Source organism: Hippopotamus amphibius, chromosome 5 (assembly GCF_030028045.1).
Source record: "Hippopotamus amphibius kiboko isolate mHipAmp2 chromosome 5, mHipAmp2.hap2, whole genome shotgun sequence".
Classification (NCBI taxonomy): Eukaryota; Metazoa; Chordata; class Mammalia; order Artiodactyla; family Hippopotamidae; genus Hippopotamus; species Hippopotamus amphibius.
The window spans coordinates 33,015,385-33,034,223 of record NC_080190.1 but is presented as its reverse complement, the minus strand read 5'-3'; the positions used below and the strand labels follow the sequence as shown (position 1 = coordinate 33,034,223).

The 18,839-nt window shown below is 49.9% G+C and overlaps 1 protein-coding gene across 1 annotated transcript in view; it reads right to left on the bottom strand.

The window, feature by feature from the left end:
* The window catches only part of TLL2 (tolloid like 2), a 134,656-nt gene that overhangs the window by 9,556 nt on the left and 106,261 nt on the right, over window positions 1–18,839 (bottom strand). The window contains exons 11-17 of the mRNA XM_057735781.1: window positions 12,936–13,052; window positions 11,786–11,931; window positions 11,151–11,346; window positions 3,447–3,572; window positions 2,552–2,712; window positions 1,730–1,910; window positions 195–320 (exon numbers count right to left, since the gene is read on the bottom strand). Of these exons, the coding sequence (XP_057591764.1) occupies window positions 195–320; window positions 1,730–1,910; window positions 2,552–2,712; window positions 3,447–3,572; window positions 11,151–11,346; window positions 11,786–11,931; window positions 12,936–13,052 (1,053 nt within the window). The remainder of the gene's footprint in view (window positions 1–194; window positions 321–1,729; window positions 1,911–2,551; window positions 2,713–3,446; window positions 3,573–11,150; window positions 11,347–11,785; window positions 11,932–12,935; window positions 13,053–18,839) is intronic.

The window sequence follows — 18,839 nt, the reverse complement described above, 5'->3', positions numbered from 1 at the left end:
GCTTCCTGAAGCAGTGACCGCCCTGGGGAAAAATCACTCTTGAGCAGGAAGGTGGGAGGAGGGAAGGCAGAAGCTGAGCCTTAGTTCAGGGCTTGGCAGACAGCGAAGAAGCGGCCCTCAGCGCCACTCTTAGGCATGCGCACACTCGCGCCGCCAAGGGGAGCCCCGCCCCGCCAGCCGGGGTCCAGCCTCACCCTCTTTGCAGTCCTGCCCGTTCTCGTGGAGCCGGTAGCCGTTCCTGCACCTGCACAGGTAGCTGCCGAAGGTGTTGACACACTCGTGCTGGCACCCGCCGTTGTCCTTGGCGCACTCGTCCTTGTCTGCAGAGATCAACAGACTCTCCTGAGGGGAACCAGCAACTTGGGAACGTCCCTCACAGCCCAGCACCCCGCTCAAAAGAAGCCTCCACCAGGGAGCCTCCCTGATTGTCCCAACTCTGATTATCCTTCTACGGGGGGCGAGGGTGGGGCAGCTTTCCTTGGATATTACCTGGCCCTAATATATATTGAATGCCCCATGCTCCTAAAGCACTTTAATGTGTATATATGTTCTCCAGCCTTGCTCCCCACCCAAACCAAGGAGCTCCTAAAAGGACAGGCTAATATTAATAATGATATTAACAATAATAAAAACTACTCTGTATTAAGTACTTACTATGTGATGGACACTAATCGCTCTATATTATACTCTATATTATCTAAGTTAATTCTCACACAACCTTGGGAAGGAGCTGCTTATGCCCACATTTTACAGGTAGGGAAACTGAGGCTGAGCACGCTAACATGCTCAAGGTTACTCAGTGAGCAAGCAGCCTGTGTGAACCCAGAGGCCTGGGATCTTACTCCACGACCCCACACCTCCTCCTGCCTGTGGAGCAGGTAAGCATGCGAACCTTGGGCCAGCTGGCCCAGTGCCAGCCCTACTCCTCCAATTCCAGCTGTTGTACCCTTGGGGAGTCCTTGACCTCTGTGCCTCAGTTGCCTCACCTGTCAAGTGGAGTCAGTAATGGTATCCTTACCTCGTAGGGTTGTTGAGAGGAGGAAACAAATTAGTACAGGGACAGCACTTAGAACAGCATCCAACCCCAAGTCAGTGTTAGTTTTTATTTACTATTATGGATGGACTCAAGAGTTAGCTGTTGCTGTCATGGTTTTTGTAGCTCAAGCCATCTCCTGAGCCAGCTTCCTCCCCAATTAACTGAGGACCAACCTCCATCCCCAGCTCTCCCACCGGGATAACTTCAGGGGTCAGTGGTGTCTCCCTCCTCTCTGTACCCTCTGTCCACTGCAGGTAATGTGTCACTGAACTCTTGGTGTTTTAGTTTTACCCTCTGTTTCCATGAGGACAACTAAGAATCCTTAAAGAACCCTTAAAAAATAAAGAGATGAAGATTGCCCAGCACTTTGGGACTGGAACCACGGGCTAGAAGGAGGCAAGAAAGACTTTCCCCCAAGCACTTTGGGGGTGTACAGCCCTGCCCACACCTCGATTTCAGACCTCTGGCCTCCAGAGCAGTGAGAGACAACATTTATGTTGTTGTAAGCCACCTGGTTTATGGTCATTTGTTTTGGCAGCCCTGTAATAACACAGCCACCACTATATAAAACCAGGACCAAGGCAGAGATACTGTGAGGGCAGGGGCAGAGAGGGGTGGGCGGGTGCCTCGAGGCTGGGAGCCCGCAAAGCCATGTCACCCTAAGTCTGTGGCCTTGCTCCCAAACCCGCACACCTGAGAAGAAGTGGGCCCTGAAGCCACGTTTGGAGACTGTGTTGTCAGACTTGAACTCCACACGCATGTTATTGCTCTGCGAGGTGATCACCTCGGGTATCTCGGAGCCGCAGAACTTGCCGTGCAGCCTGGCATCGGGGGACAGGCCACTGCGCACCTCCACGAAGTCGTACTTACACACCTGCAAGGGAGCCCTGTGGGGAGCCGCTCAGCGCCCCATGTCCCTACCCCAGACCCCAGAGCACCGCAGGACCCCCTTCCTGAGAGCTGCACCCTGCCAGGTGGGCAGATGGGCTCGGCCAGGTCCAGAGGGAGGGTCCTCTTGACCCTTACTGGGATCCCTCCAGCCCAGGGTGCAGACAGGGGGCACACCTGACTAGCTGTCCAGCTGTAGGGCTCTGCCTGTGCCTCAGCTAGCTGCCTTGATCATCCCATGACCACCACCCAAGGGATGCAACGGGCTGTTTATGCCACCCTGGTCTCCAGCTGCATCTTACCACCTCCATTCCTCCCAGCTAGACACTAAGCCCCAGATTCCTACCCCAGGGGACTACCTGTCCTGACCAACTCCCATCCCCAAAACCCACCTCCCCCCTCTTGTCCTGATTCTCCTTGGATTTATCAGTGAGGAGAGGACCAAAGCGCTCCATCTACAGAGGGTGTGCAGCTGAAACTGCCGCACCAAACGCTCCTCAGATTCAGCCCAGCTACAACCCCATGACCCTAGGAGGGCACCTCCCTGCCTGCTGAGCCCCGCACCAGTTTCCAGCCCTGAGCCACATCCCAACACGGTCCCCAATCAATTAGAAAGCAGAAACATACATCATTGCCTTCCAGTTCAAACACTTCAAACTGAAGGGAGATCCGGTACTGAGCGGGGGCCACCACTTGCCAGACACAGTTTTTGTTTGTAGGATACTCCTTCGGCCACCCAGGACTGGTGATGGTTCCATTCAGCTTGGTAATGAAACCGCCACAGGCCACTGCACGGGGGAAAAAGAAGCAAGATTCATTTGGTTTTAGTTCCAAGTGACTGCAATTTCCCCCAAGCAGCAAGAAGCCCTGCTGTTCTTTAATAACAACAACAGCAAAAAATAGTTAGACAATTTGAGCTGATTAATTCAGCCTCCTTTCTTCTAGTCTGTTTTAACTGAGAATTTGAAGGAATGGAGTTGAGGACAAGTCTCTACTGCTTTTTAAAAAAAGACGATGCATTTGTGCTTACCTCTCACTCAGTGGCCTAGTTGGGGACTTCACGTGACTTGGGCCAAGGAGATTTAGAAATGTTTGCACCAAGCTATGCAATGCCCTTGGCTTTCATGAACAAGAGAGTCACGCAGGTGGGCAAGGAAAACACCACCAGCCATGCAGGAACGGAAGGAATGAAATGCGCTATTTGTTGAGTCACAGCAAAGTGCTCATAGTTATTCTTTCCTTTTTTTTCCCTACCTTAATAATCATGTGGATTTCATACGGTCACAGAAGAAAATGAACCATGGTTTCACTTGCACAGTTGCTGGGGTGGAGTCCAGTGAAGTCATCTCATGTGTGTGACTTTACCGAGTTGTTTTTCCCTCCAGGAAGGAGGTGGATCGTCCCCCACGACTGTCCCTTGTTACATCACAGCCAACCAGCTGCCCCATCCCCATCTGACTCCGTTCTCCTGAGACTTGTCCCCCATCCCCTCTCACTCCAGCTTGGCAGGTCCAACACCAACCTTCGCACGCCTTCTTGTCGGCGGCCAGCTCGTAACCAGGATCACACACGCACTTGTAGCTGCCCAGAGTGTTCACACAGCGCTGCTCACACCCGCCGTGATCTGGCCAGGAACACTCATCCACCTCTGTTGGGGAGGAAGGTGACCCTGGTTAAGTCATCACAAAGCTGCTGGGTCTGGTCCCCATCGTGTTCCACATCCCAGGATCCCCTCTAAGAACAAGAATGACTCCTGGTGACCGCCTTCCAAGGAGTCCGCTGTCCGTATCTCAGAAGCCGGCAGCGATCACAGCAACGGGTGGGATCTGGACAACACACAAGAGTACTTGTTAGCCACAAGCAGGGCTCCTCTGAGAGGGGACCAGGTCTGGATAACTTCATTCTTTGAAGGGTTCAGATTTGTTTGTGATCTTAAAAAATCTCAAAGCTTCCATACCAAAGACAATCAGTTTCAATGCCGTAAAATTGGGGATCCCCCCCATAAATTCGGAACGTCTCAGGACATTAAGCAAAGGGCAAGGACAAAGAGACCCATTCCTAGATGAAGATGTATTCTCTAGGGACAGAACCAGAAGCTGTGATGCAGCATTTTTATCACTAATCTGAAGAGGCATCCTGGGACATCCTCAAGTTTACAGAAAACACTGGCTTTTAGATGAGCCGATGCCTGCAGGAGAAACTGCAGAAAGAGGCCACAGAGAGACTGAGTTAGCAGGGGAGTTAGATGGGATTCAGCACCGACAAGTGTCCAATGATGTGTGCGAGGCAATTAAACAGCAGCAAGCAGGATGCTGTCCAGAGGGAGATTCAGGACTCATTGGAGAAGCTCCCCGGATATGTCAGCCTATGTACCACCAAAGAAAAGAAAAACCCAGGCATTGGGCATCTCCAAGAAGAGTACCAGAAGTAAAAGGAAGAAATTATTGTTTTCTGTGGCCAAGTTATGGTACATTTATCCCTAAAGAGCGTGCAGGTCGTGGCCCAACAGAGCTGCAGAATCCAATGAAAGGACAACTAGATACGGAAACGTCTTCAAACAACAACAACAAAAAAGCCCAATCTAGGAAGAAGAAAGGGTTGGGGAGTGGGTGGAAGTATTGGTTCCTAACACCGGGGAAGGTAAGAACAGAGTAAGGACAGAGTTCACAAAATCTCGAAAGACCTCGCATTACACATAAAATAAAAGAGCACATTTTTGAGTTGGTAAAGACTTGAAAAGATCCCCAGTCCTACCACCTCAGCAAGGATCCGTTTAATAACATTTCTGGTAGGTGGTTTTTCAGACCTTGCTGAAAAACACCTGGAGATAGAATTCTCACTGTTTTTAAAGGTATTTCTTGTCCTTTAAAATTTGAATTGTTAAAAACTCTGACTCCTTGCAACTTCCAACCCAGTGGTCCTGCAGAAAATGCAAATCTTTCAACCATCATATCTCCTTTTTTCAACTCAAATGAACTCCAACTTAAATAAACCCACTTCCTTCCAATCTCCCAGATCCACAATGCACAAAATACTCATCAACCTGGTGGCTCGTCACCGGGTAAAGGACAGTTTGTAAATATCCCATCATTTCATATAGTGGGGAGTAAACTTAGGTGACTCTAAGAGTGATATGTTCTTGGATTCAATAAGAGCTTAAATAAGTTGGTCAGTAGAGGAGACTGGGTTCAGGAAACATGCTCTAGGCAAGGGGTTGAAATTGTCCACAAGTAAATATAAGTATTAAGTTCACTAAAGTAGTAACAATCCTGCAATTATTTACTACTTTACACAAGGCAAAGTACTTTCTTTGACATTTACTAAAAAGTATAAAAGGAGGAGAATCAATAATAATGAGAAATAGAAAGAGTCCAGCCTTTACAGTGAACCAGACAGACCTGGGTTGGATTCACTAGGGGATCTTCGTGCAATAAACTCAGTGATTTGACCTTTCTGAGCCTTCCTCCAGCTTTAAGATGAGAATAATACCTGCTTTTAGGGTTGTGGTGATTGAAAATGATGCCTGTGAAGTACCCTGCATGTAGACACTTAGTACACAGTAGCTATCTCTCTAGACAAGAGCAGGGTTGCTTTTGAAATTCCAGTGGGTAGAGATACAATGAAGGGAGCAGTGAAGAGGGTAAGGTTACCTGGCATCCCTGAATCAGGGAAGAGTAGAATAGTGCAGACCCGGGGAGGGGAGAGAGACAAGGCAGGAACAGAAAGAAGGAAAAGGCGTCAAGGATGGGCCAATGAAGGAAGATTAGATGGGCAGGAAGGGAGCACAGCAGAGTCAAGAAACCAGCGGGAGGGCATGGGGGAGGGCAGAAGAGAACCTTGGAAAGAGCCCATCAACATAGAACAAGTTAAACAAAGGGCCAAGGTGGGGGTCAGGGGGAGACTGATGCCAGAAGGTGCTATGAGCAGGACACACATATGTCATAGGCAGGAAAAGGAGGACCACTGATAAGTCTCCTGGCACCATCTTAGCCATGTGGAGGGAGAGAGGCTGGTGGACTGGATTTGCACCTAAAGCAAAGGGAGTATATTTCCTCCAAAGACTAGAAGGGTATGTTTGGCCCAGGAAGATGGGTAAAAGGTATACATTTACACCTGTGCTCTCTCCAGAAGGAGCAGTGGGATGTTTGGCATTTCCACCCCTGCTCCAGCTCGGGTGTATGGTGTGGAAGTGTACCAGGGGCCCTGCTCTCAGGGGGAGCCTGGGTGTCCCCTGCATCACCTCCACGCTGCTGTGAAGTAGCATCTGCTTCAAGCCCACAGGCTCACGCTTGCTCTGGGCTATGGTGGCCAAGGCCAACCATTCCAGAAAAATCTGGGAGAGTGTGGTGGTGGGAGAAGAAGCTGAACCAGGGGTCAGCTTTGCACAGCGGGACTCCGGCGTTTTTTGCCTTCTCCAAGTGGTGCCAGTGAAAGAAGGAACCATTCTGAGGTTAGAGAATGAGACAATTCAGGTAAGATCCCAAAAATTGTTTCAGAGAGAGTTGAGGAAAGGGAAGGCAAGGCACATCCCTAAACTTCTGAAGTGCCTTGAAGGAAGCCAGTCCCCCACGTCACACAGCCCATGGTGGGCCATCTGCACTGGGACTGAGGGACATGGGGATCAAGGTGGGAGATCCTCCTATTCATCACGTGGGGAGCATGGCACCAAAATGGCCCTGTCAACCGGCAAATGCACTTGCCACCTCCCCCAAGTAAGCAGAGATGTGAGGTGCTCCGCCTGCTGCCCGGCCAGCAGGCTCTGAGAGGGCTGCCATCTGGCACCGAGAGAGGGATGCAGAGGCCAACTGGCACCCTGGACAGAGCCATGTGCCAGCTGGGCCCTGGGCAGAGAGTCCTGCCCGCTGGCACCAGCTTCTGTGGCTGGTCCAAACTTCTGCGTGGCCTTTGTAGTTACTCTTCCAGTTTCTTTCACTGGAGAAGTCCTGACACACTCACTGGCCCCTGTGTGCTCATAAGACATCCTACTGATGGCCTTGCTGGAAAAAAGGCTGGAAAAGAAATGGCTGTGTCCAGGCTCTAGGCCTCTGCTAACCTGTGCTAAACCCCGTGCAACTACTGAACACTTGAAATGCAGCTATTCTAAATTCAGATGTGCTGTGAGTGTAAAACACACTGGATTTCCAAAACTTAGTTTGGGGAAAAAGCCATAAAATCTCCCATTAATACTATGTATATTGATTACATGTTAAAATGATAGTATTTTTACATATTGCGTTCAATAATATGTAGTATGAAAGCTAATTTTGCTTTCTTTCTCTTCTTTTTTTTTTTTTGGAAGGTGGCTGCTGGCAAGTTTAAAGTTACATTCAGGGCTTGCACTTGTGACTCGCCTCCTGTTTCTGTTGGACAGCGCTGCTCTGTACTGCAGTCTCGGGCCTCATTCATCCTCGTGGGAACCCCGAAAGGTAGGCAGAGCAGGAGCAAGAAGCCCAACCCACAGATGAGAACCTGAGCCTTACTCATTCATCCCTTCCCCATAAGCTTTCATCGAGCCCACTGTGGCTCTGGCCCCGGGAATATGGTGGAGGACAAAGCAGTGAGGATCAAGTCTCAGAAAGGAAAACTGACCTGCCTGAGAGCAGGCAGCTGGTAAGAAATGAAGGCAGGACTAGACCCCGAACTGCAGAGGCTAAATCCAGGGCCCTTTTTCCTATAGTCCCGTGGCGTCAAGAAGGCAGAAAGGTGACGTGTGTCAGAAGCAAATCAAAAATTCACATCCCTTCACTTGACTTTCCTGTGGCTTTCAGGTCTCTGTAGAGGAAAGAGTGAGCTGTGAAGTCCTTCCCAGCCGGGGTCCAGTTCTAGCTCAGCCACCTTAGGGCTTCAGTTTCCTCAATTTTAAGATGGGGGTAACAACGCCAAACAAGGGGTTGTTCGGACAACAAAGTGAGGTAACATAACTTCCGGCACACTCGGTAGATGTCTTTTCTGTCTCCTTTAATCGGCCCGAAAGAGGCTTCCACCAGACCTGGTTCCTCTTTTAAGATTCAGAGTCAAGGTCAATGCTGTATAGTTCTTCTTTTCTAAATGTGGTTCTCTGCAGTCCCTCTTGACATAAAAAAGATGTCAAGCTGGGCCTCTGCACTAAGTTAGTGTAGATGGGCCTCAATTAACACCTTTACAGGCATCTAAAAAGACGTTTGCCAGCTGAAATGCCCTTGAATGTCTAGGCTGGGTGCTGACCCCACCCCCACACTGAGTGAGACCCTCCTCCAAGGTCCACACTTCACACCGTATCACTGCCCAGTGGCTCACAGGTCTGCTTTGTCATCTTGAGCTCTTGAGGGCAATGACCGTGTTCTCCTCTGTCCCACAGCTGCTGACACATTGTTTGATGACTGCTGAATAAATGTTAAATGTGGAGAAGGGAGAAGATGGCATTTTCTACCCAGCAAAACAGAGCTAGTCATCACAGTTGCTCAGAGCAGGCCAAGGCTCTCGACTCAGTCCTTACAAACCGGTTTAGCATCACAGAGAGAAACACCCCTCTCCATTGCGTTGACTGGCATCTCCAGTAGGGTTGCCACCAAAAAAGCAGAAGGCTCAGTTAAAGTTGAATTTCAGATGAACAGTCATTTCTTAGTACGGTATGCAATATGGGAACATACGTATATCAAAAGATCCTTCTTTATTTGAACTTTGAATTTAACTGGGCAAACTTTTTTTTTTTTTAATTTGTCCAGTCTGGAAACCCTCATCTTCAGTTTTAGCTGGTCCTCTCAAAAACTGCAATGCGGGTCATTGGCAGAACCAGGAATGAGATGTGGGTGGACCAGTGCCAACTGGTTACCAGTTACCTTACTGGAAAGAAGCCCCAACACCTAATTTACGGACCTGGGGGTGGAAGTCAGGGAAGGAGGAGAACAGGAGAATTAGGATAAACAGAGTTAGAATAAAACCTCATGATTATTGGGACACGGTGAGTAAAATGAGGTCTCCCCACATCGTCCACACTGTAGTCCTGGATCCTGCTAATCTGTTACCTTACCCTTATGTGGCAAAAAGCACTTTGCAGATGAGATCAGATTCAGGTCCTTGAAATGGGAGATTATCCCGGATCGTCTGGGTGTGAACACTGTAACCACAAGGGTCCTTACAACTGAAAGCGGGAGGAGGCGAGTCAGGGTCAGTGAAAGGGCTGTGACCGTGGAGGCAGGGGTCTGGGATGCTGCCGGAGAAGGTCTCAGCCGCCCCTGCTGCTTGAAGACGGACGGGCACCACCAGCCAAGGCGTGCAGGCGCCTACCCCAGAAGATGGAAAAGGCAAGGAAATCTGACCTCGAGATCTGTAAGATGGTGAGTCTGTGTTGTTTCAAGCCACCACATTGGTGGTCATTTGTTACAGCAGCGATGAGAAACTGACACATGGCAACAGCAAGAGGAAACTGTCACAATCATTTTTTCCAGAGAGAAAAACAGCCACTTCAGAGATTCCTTCCTTAGCAAAGACAATTAAATGGGACTAAACATGATACCATGTGTGTTCACTTAACGCTATTTCTTTTTCTCCTGACAACAACTCTGCGATAACCTGGTTGTATTGTTTCTACGGGTAGAGAGATTGGGGCTCAGAGGGGTTTTATAACTTGCTGAAGGCCCCCAGCCAGTGTGGCTGCTAAATCAGACGGGGGTCTCCCCAGGCTGGAGACACCCAGCATGTGCAGTCTGGGCTAGGGTGGGGCGGGGCCTGCGACTTTCCACAGGCATCTCTACTAAGACTCCCACGTCCTTCTCGCTACAAGCACTAGCCGAATGGCATTTGAAATACACTTGCTGTGGCTTGGTGTTTTCTTTTTCTGTTTTTGCTTGGGAAAGAATTAAACTTTGTCTCTAATTTTTCAGAGTGTTATGATTCTGCTTTGTTTCTGTTTGGGTTTGCTGTCCCCAGATGGCTCGAAGCAGAAAAAAAATAACAATCCCACACACTTGTGTGGCACTTTTCAGCTTATGAAGTGTCCCCACAGCCCTCATTTCATTGGGGCTTCACAGCCGGTTGGTTAAAATGGGCAGATTTCCTCCTCCCTGTTTTACAGAGAGGAAAACTGAGGCTTCAGTACGAACAAAGGGCTGCCTGCTCAAGGTCACACAGCTTGACATGGGTTCTGACGCCATCTGCTCACCTAAAACCTGGGAGAAGGGGATAAAGAGGGGGCAGATGGGGAGACAGAGCAGGAAGGGACCAGGATTTCCGGGTTAGCACAGCCAGGAGCCCTGGGAGAGGAGGGAGGAAGGGAAAGCGGTCACTGATCAGGGACCAACAGTTGCAGATCGGATACCTCCATTCAGTGGCTGCTGGTGTGCTGGTGGGCATCCAATCACGACGCATTGGGGAATAGCCAGTATTCCCTCTTAGCACGTGGCCTCAGGAATTCCAGGGCCCTGATAGCAGAGAAGGAAGACCTGTCTATTCAAAAGAGTCTTAGGAACCCCGCTCTGCTGGGGCCAGAAGTGCTGGTCTTCCCAGGCCATTCTGGGTCTGATTTTATCAAGACGTTGCAGAGCAGTCGGTCCCTAAGGCGGCACGGAGGTTTGTTCCCTGAGCACCACACCTTCTCAGTCCTCCCCCCGACCCCAGCCTTGCCCACTTGAGTGGGCTTGTAGGCTGCGAGCCGATGCTTCAGGGGCTGAAGACCCGGGCTGCCTCTCTGGCCCACATCAGGGAATGCAAGGCAATGTTCTAGAAAGAGTTTGAGCTCAGGAGTCTGACTGTGTTTGGATTCTTGATCTGCCAACAAACTATCTGAATGACCCTGAGCAGCCCTTCTTAACCCCGATAAAGTGTGATCTAAACCCAACTCAAAGGTTTATTTTGGGAATTAAATGACATAGTGTAAATCAAGTACCTTGCACAGTTCCTGGCACACAGTAGCCACTCAATTAATGATAGTGACAACACAAATACATATTGTCATCAATGCTCAGTTTCACTAAGGTTCACGAAGTTGACCCTGTAAACTTATAAACCTAATTTACAAGTGCGGCGGCACAACTTTCTGTCACAAAGAAAGAAGCCAAGGCTGAGCCTGTTCCTGAGTCAGTGGTGAACTCTGTTGCGGATCTACACACAGCTCTGAAACAGCTCGCTGCCTCCCCACTGCAGGGAGCCTTGGTTGGTGCTAAGGTTCCGTATGGGTTTTGTGATTCTTAGGCCAGGGGGGCAGATACCTCTTCCTGTGACTAAAATGGAAACAACTGCTAATTCATACCCTTGAAAAAATTGGCCGCAAAGCCCGCTTTATTGATAGAGCCATCAGACACAAACTTCATCCACATTCTGTTGGAGCTGGACTTCACATCCTCTGGCTTCTCATAGCCACAAAAGTGACCAATCAGGGCGCTTTCTTCCGTGAGGCCGTCGCGGATTTCCAGGTAGTCATATGCACAACTGTCGTGCCTTTCAATCTAAACAGAGAAACAGAGGCAATGTGGGAGACAGCGGCTTGGCCTTAAGGTTTTCAATTTAAGAAAGGAAGCTAACATCACTGTCAAAAATCTAACCAAGAGACGCAAGGACCCAAGTGCTTTCGTCTTAGGCTTTTCCAAGCCGTCTCCTACTTGCGCAAGTCAAGCTGCAAAGAGATTAAGTCATGATAAACAGGGAAGAAAGATTCAATAAAACGCCCTGGGATCCCATCCTAGACTTTCATTTCAATAATTCCCCCACCCTCTCCAGCAGCCTTCAGAAAGGAGGCAGATGTGATTTCAAAGCCTGCAGAGGTTTTGATACCAGATGTCCTGGCAAAATGCTTCACGGACTTGAGATGGCCTCTAGGTTCCTATTTTCAACCAAAAAATGGAAAGGCATCTTTATAGAACAGTGTCTAAGATCAGCAGTACTCACCTCAAAAGCTTGGAAGGTAAGCCCCACGTGAAACCCCTCCGAAACTGTAATCTTCCAAACACATTCCTTGGAAGGTCTGTAGTCATCCGGGTAGTTAGGAGATTGAATCTGACCGGCATCTTTGTTAATGTCTCCACCACAGGTAGCTTTAGAAAAAGAGCCAGGAGGAAGGGGGTCCCTGGTCAGAGCTTACTAAGGACGTACACCACTAGGTGGCTCCACTTGCCAACATTTTCATTTCCATTCAACCAAGACTATGCCTCCAGAAAGGCATAATTTCATGTGTTTGCAACTCTGAGTTTTTCTCATATAAAGAAAATAGCCTCCCAGAGCAGTGGGTCTCTACCTTTGCTGTGCAGCAAAATCACTTGGGAGAGTTTTCAAACTATGGGAGCTGGGGCCATATCCCGAGAAGTTCTGATCAAGTGTGCCTGTGGGAGCTCCCAGCAGCAGTGATGTTTGAGATCCCCCGGGGATTCTGATGCAGAGGGTGGAGGACGCTGGTACAGAGTGACATGTACACATGCACACCCATGCTATTTCCTTTATAAAAACAAAACTTTGGCCTCTCCAAAATTGCAATTTCAGCCCCTAAGGGGCCTTAATATCTATTTAGTGTTTTCCTTTGCGGGGAGGGTGGGCACAGGGGTAACTAGCTAGAGACACCCAATATGCAGAACAAACAGAAGCAGAATTGCCCTGGTGGCAGCTGCCTAGAGTCTGGACCTATTGGTTCCCTCAACTCAAACACCACGGTGGCCTCAGAGGCCCTTCCAAGAAATGTAGTTGGAAATTCCAAAGTCCTCTTTTCACAAATGCAACTCAGAGAGGCTGGACTCTCTGCTCAGGCTCACACAGCTATTCAGAGGCTGCTTTCATTTCCACAGGGTTCTATAACCCCAATACCATCCATCCCCGCTGGACCGCAATGAGGGTTCATCAGGGTGGTGACAGGCTGATGGCACCTGTCCCGAGGGAAGCCCAGCTGGCCCCTCAGCTTCCAGAGGTGGGGGAAGGGGACGGTGCTCCCCCACCCTCAGGGCTCCGGCAGCTGCCACACATGCCGGGGTGGGAGGGGGCCACAGGCTGCACGTGAAGGACAGGGGCGCACCTGGGGCCCCGCTGGCAGCTGCCCTCGTCGTGAACAAACCTTCATACACTGCGAAGAAGCCCTTGCCCAGGATGTTGCTGCTGCTTCGGAATTCCACCCAGAGCCGGCTGTCTGTGGAGATGAGCGGCTCCGGGACTTTCTCGCCACAAAACCTACCTGGGAAGCAGAAAAGAACAGTCAGGACGCCGGCGGACAGCAAGGAGGGACTCTGTGCGGGCAGAGAGAGAGAGCGGTGCTGCTTCAAACGCGGTGCAAGGTGAGCGGTCCTCGCTGGGCAGCTCATCCTGTAGCACACACAGGATTAAAAGCTGGGATGGAAACAGTCACACGCCTGGGTGCCTCCTTCAGGAGAGTCTCAGACTCCAATCAATCACACGCCCAGAGGCACCCCCTCCCCTGCCAGGGGTCTTGTCGAGGTGCTGAGGGGGGTGAGGACGTCGCAGCAAGGCCAGTGGCGGGCTGGTGGTCTGAGCGAGTGATGAGTGTCCCCCCTGGTATTGCTACTACATATACACCCTTCTACTGGGGGGCATGCCTCGTGTCTTCCATGCCTCATGTTGCCGGAGGACACGATGACAAAATCAGATCTTCTTGGCTTTTGAATGGCACAAGCCTAGTCACAATACCAAAGATTTGGGAAAATGCACAATGAATAAGAGCACATTCCCCACTCCTTGTAGTCTTAGAAAGAGTCCTAGGATGGAGGAGGACTAGGGAGAGAGAGGATTGAAGAGGGCACCATGGAACCTCTGAAAGGACCCTGTGCCGTGGGTGGAGAAGGATGATAGAGACCCTGAGGAGGTTTAAGGAGCTGGGAGAGGCAGAGAGCTGTGCCCCCAGGGCAGCCCCGGGCAGAGCCTGGAGGGGCAACAAGACCCTGGATTCCCCATGTCCCACCTGGGGTCAGAACAGGAGTATCCACATGGTTTCTTAAGACATTAGACCAGGAGACAGGCATGCAGAGTTCTTCAGGAAAAGCAAGACACAATGGCAGCAACAGGGCTCCTGAGAGGGGTTGGAAGCAACTTTCCCATAACCCAGAGGGTCTGGGGAGACATAGACGGTCTCCCATAGAACGTCTTCTAGGGAGACGTGGACCGGGCACCAGTCTGAACTGGCCTAGTGCTGAGATAAGGAGGAGGCACAGCAGCCACTTAGGTGGACAGAGGACTGGAGACCAGAGGGGGATGAGGGTGTCCCAGCAAAGCCGGTGGGGATGGCAATGAGGATGTCTCCCCAGACACCACGCCCTGGTACAAAGACACCGTGCCAGTGCCCCCACTGGCAACCTGGGGGAAAAACACACATTGACTGCAATTAAGTTCCCATTACCTGATGGAAAGGGGCTCACAATTGCTACTTAATTTGTGTCATTGAAAATACACATAAATGTGTATTTCTTAGACGCATGGGTACACTGTGTGAAATTTGGACCCTTCACGGAGGAAAAGGGGGAAGGCCAGGCCTTCCCAGAGCATGGTCATCCTTGGCCATATAATTTCCAATGCCACATAAGGATGGCAGCCAGGGCAAGCGTGGGGACGGGGACGGGGGTGGGAGATGGGCTGAGCCATACTGATCAACTCACAACACAGACCAGCCAAGGTCTACGTGCGCGGGAAGTCCACACTTCCACCAAGTGCTGGCCTCGTGAGTCACTCAAAATCCGTTTACCATTGGGCGGGGAGAGGGGAGTGAATGCTAATGGCTATGGGTTTTCTTCGGGGGCTGATGAGATGTTCTAAAGGTGTGGTGATGGTTTTACCACTCTGGGAGCATACTAAAACCACTGCTGTACATACTTTAAATGATGAGTTGTATGGTATGTGAATTCCACCTCCAAAAAACGTTTAAAAGTCCATTTGATAGATGTTTAGTGGGCATCCTCTTATGGCCAGCACTGTGTTAGCCATGGATCAACCTCTTGAAGCTATAACTCTGCTTTGCCCTTCTGAGAGATGGGGGGCGGGGGGGGGTGTGACTGGGGGAGGAAAAGGTGCTTAGTGGCCAACTGTGGTTGACATTCTTGGGGGAGGCACGGGGATAGAGGCTGCTAATCTTCCATTTCCTTCTGATTCTGGCCGCCAGTAACCTTTTGGATTTGGGGAGCTTAATATTAAGGGACATGAGCTAAAACTGCTGTCGAGAACTGGGCAGGAAAAACCCATCAGAAGCCTATACACTTCCAATACTGGTCCCTCAGCATGGCCAATTAGTATCAATTAGTTCTTGGAAAACAACATGTAAGCCTGGGGAAGTATTGCTCACCAGTGAGGAGACAGAGCCGCTGAACAGCGGTTAAGCAATGCCGGTTCACAAAAGGAACGCTTTCTTAGCCAAACCAAGTTTGAAGTCCAAATTTCTCCTTTTAAAACCCCAGCTGTCACAGCCGCTGGGGACGTTTCCAAAAGAGAGAGAGACTTCCACTGCCTTGTTGCCTAGGAATCCAACCGGATGAGATGAATCACCCACCCCAGGGCCACAGGACAACCCACCTCTGCTCCGTACCCCAGAGGAGGTAGGAGTTACAGGCTCAGGTGTGTTTTACTGTCTTGGCAGAGCTGGACTTGGTGGAATAAATTACAGATTATTTCTAAGCAACGTCTCACCTTCACTGTAATGGCTCTAATAAAAGCCCCCTTTTGAACTGAACCAGGCTGTACACCAGACACTGTCCTACGCATTCCACATGGGTTATCTACTTGCATCCCTACTACCTTCCAAAACGGGTGTTATTATTAGTCTCCTTTCTCAAAAAACTGAGCCTTGGAGAATTTGGGTTAACACTCAATTTGAGTTGCCCTCAAGCTTGTAAGTGGCAGCAGGATTTGAACCTTGGCAGCCCGAGATGTTGACCTCCATCATCAGTCTCACCCTCTTCATAATCACCACTGTCACCACCACCGCCAGCTAAAGGAACTTCTCTGTTTAAGGTGCACTTCTGAACACTGTACATTTTTGGATCATAAACATGAAATCTGCTCTCTGGGAATGTAATCATAATTCCCATTTCCGAATTTGGAAACAGGCACATAGGAATGAAGATCAAACACTCAAAGCAAGCTTGTGGCAATGCCAGCCTTGCCAGTTTGATTCATGCTGCCAGTTTGATTCATGCTCTCAGTTCTGCTTATTTGGGAGGTTGCCCCCGCCCAGAGAGTCCTCAGTAGTGGGGCCACGCGACACTGATTGGCCAGCCTGGCCTTTCTGAACTTCCCTCACCACTTCAGGGAAGAGGGGAAAAAAGGCTTTTGTGTGCATTGTGGTGGGACAGAATGCCCAAGGACGGTTCTGCATACAAAAGTGCATTGTTAGAGCATTCCTCTAGCAGAAATAAGGGAGGGGAATCCAATTCACAGGTCAGTATTCCAGACTACTGGATGAGTGCTGTATGCACCCATCTTCCTCCCCTCTTTAGGTGCAATCTCATCAGTGACCCCCAAAACTGAAAAAACCAATCTGCTATCTTTAAGCAGCCGTGAAATGTTCTCAATCTACTTACATTTCCCTTTAATCACTATATGAAAAGCCGGGTCCCAGACAGCCTCCTCCCGAGGAGACTAACAGGCTGGAGAGAAACTGGACTAGTGAAGAGGTGTCAAATTCCTAAACTGAAATAGGGTTCCTGCCTTTGGAGGAGGAGTTTAATAAGGATATCAAGAAGAGGAAATGCAGATGAGGACACTACAAGTGGACTCCGTGGGGAGTCATAAAGGGTTCATTCATAAAAAGTTATGCGTCCATTATGCCTGGATTTTCACACACTGCCCTGGGAAAATATGCAATGCACAGTTTTTCAGAGCGAGATGCATACTTTCACAATCCACCCTAATCCGCTCTCCCTCCTGCCAAAGGGGCATTGACCTGCCTCCTCCCGGCAGATTTCATGGCACTGACCCCTCCCAGGGACCAGCTCGGCCCACACAATGCACTTGTTCCAAACACAAAAGTTCACTAACAACTGCATTTGGAAACATCAGAGCAGGCCAAATAGTTGGCAAAGGAGAACTCCTGCAAACGAAGAATGACGGTTACAGGCGCTGGGCCATGCCTTGGCTGCAGCACACTCGGGACACACACACACACATACACACACACTGTCTCACCCACACATACACACACTTGCTGAAAAACTGTGTAAAATATGAGCAAAACAAAAACCCCCCAAACAAAAAACCATAGCTGACAATGACAAACAGCAAAAGCCCCATCTAGTCAGTGAACGTGTAGTCAGGGTTCCCAGGGTCTGTAGTGAGAAAACTCTTGTTTCAAGTTCAAGGAACGGCTGGAAATCCCTCTGTCTGTGCCCATTTTCAGAAGCTTGCCTTGGCCTTCTACAGGGAACTTTAGGAACAGAGAGCTTCTTCCTCCTGAGTTTTTTAAGTCTATCACATTCCCTGGGGGGTATAGGGTTGCCAGATTTAGTAAACAAGAATACAGGAAGCCCAGTTGCATTTGAATTTCAGATAAACAACGGATCATGCATTTTTATCTGGCAGTCCTACGGGGAGCCCCGTCTAGATTCAGCAAGTCCCCTGCCCCATCAGAAGGACATGTAAGTTCCGACCTGATCTCAGCCACTAACGGGCTGTGTGGCTTTAGCGAGTTGGTGCACACTTGGGGAGTGTGGTTTTCTCATGAAGGTGTGTGATTAACTGACTCTGAGGCCCTGGCGATTCCATGTTCTCATGACACTCCTCCCACACAGCTTCTTCTGTTAATTATAAAATAATATCTGAATGCGTTCTTGTAAAAGAGCCAAATAATCCAAAAGTATACAAACCAAACCATGAGGTCACCACCCCCCTACGCCATGCTTCCTTTCTCAGGGTGCAAGGCGCTCATCAAACCTTCTTTAGTCAGGTGAGCACCCTTGCCGTCCGCTTTCTATGTACTTGGTATTAGACCAGTACACATGCACAAACATTTACAGGTAAGTGAATCACTCCCTGACCCACCTCGTGGGGATTCTGATTCAACGGTCTCCGAGCATCTGTACTCATAGAAATCTTCCCCGCTGATGCTGGGGTTCAGCCAGGTTGGGAACCTCTGCTACCGGGAGAGCAGCCCTCTGTCTTTTTTACTGCACCCAGTCAGTACTACCTAGAAAGCCATGCCTCCCTGCACACACCGCACCTGCTCACAATGCACAGGAAGAAGAAAGCCAGGGCGGACAGCCTCCACCCTGCCACTGGGTGGCATAACCCATTCATCCTGCAGTGCACACACTCTTGTCTGTGCTTGACCTGGGGATCACTTTCTCGGCTTGCCTCCCTGGACCGCTAACTACCTGAATGACCCTCCTAACAGTGGTAACCTGGTACCCACCCATCCCCACCCCCCCACGTAAAGCCGGCCCTGGCTGCTTTCCCACCCCCGCGGACACAAAGTCCTACCTATTTGTACCTTTAGGAAGTTAGACTCATGAGTGGGCTTGTGTGCCTTTCTCAGTGGTAGCTGGCTTGACTGAGACCCTTTGGCCATATACAAGCTTAATATCTGCCAGGCCCCCTTGGGTCCAGCCAGACCCTCTGTCCCTGTCTCTTCTGATCTACCCCAGAATCTGACATGAAGTCAGGCTCAGTCTGGCAGTAAACTCCCTGACCTTAACTCTCTCCCTTATTTCCTACCTCCATCTTTAGTCAGTTGACCTAACAGCAGATCACACTCAGGGCAGTCATTCGAAGTATAACAAGTATGGCTTTTCTGCCCACGTGACGATATGCCAGGGACAAAGTTTGCACTGTGAACTTAGACTGGTCCAACTCAGAGAAGCCAACCCTGAATAGCACTCTAAAAATAAGGACAAGCCACTCTCAGCAGAGACCCTCCCCCCTGGCTCCGTGTAAACCCTGCTTCTCTCTCCGGCTCCACCATAGTTGACATTCCTGGGCCAAACGGGTCCCCATGTTCATTGTCCTAACACTGACGCCATTGGTCCTC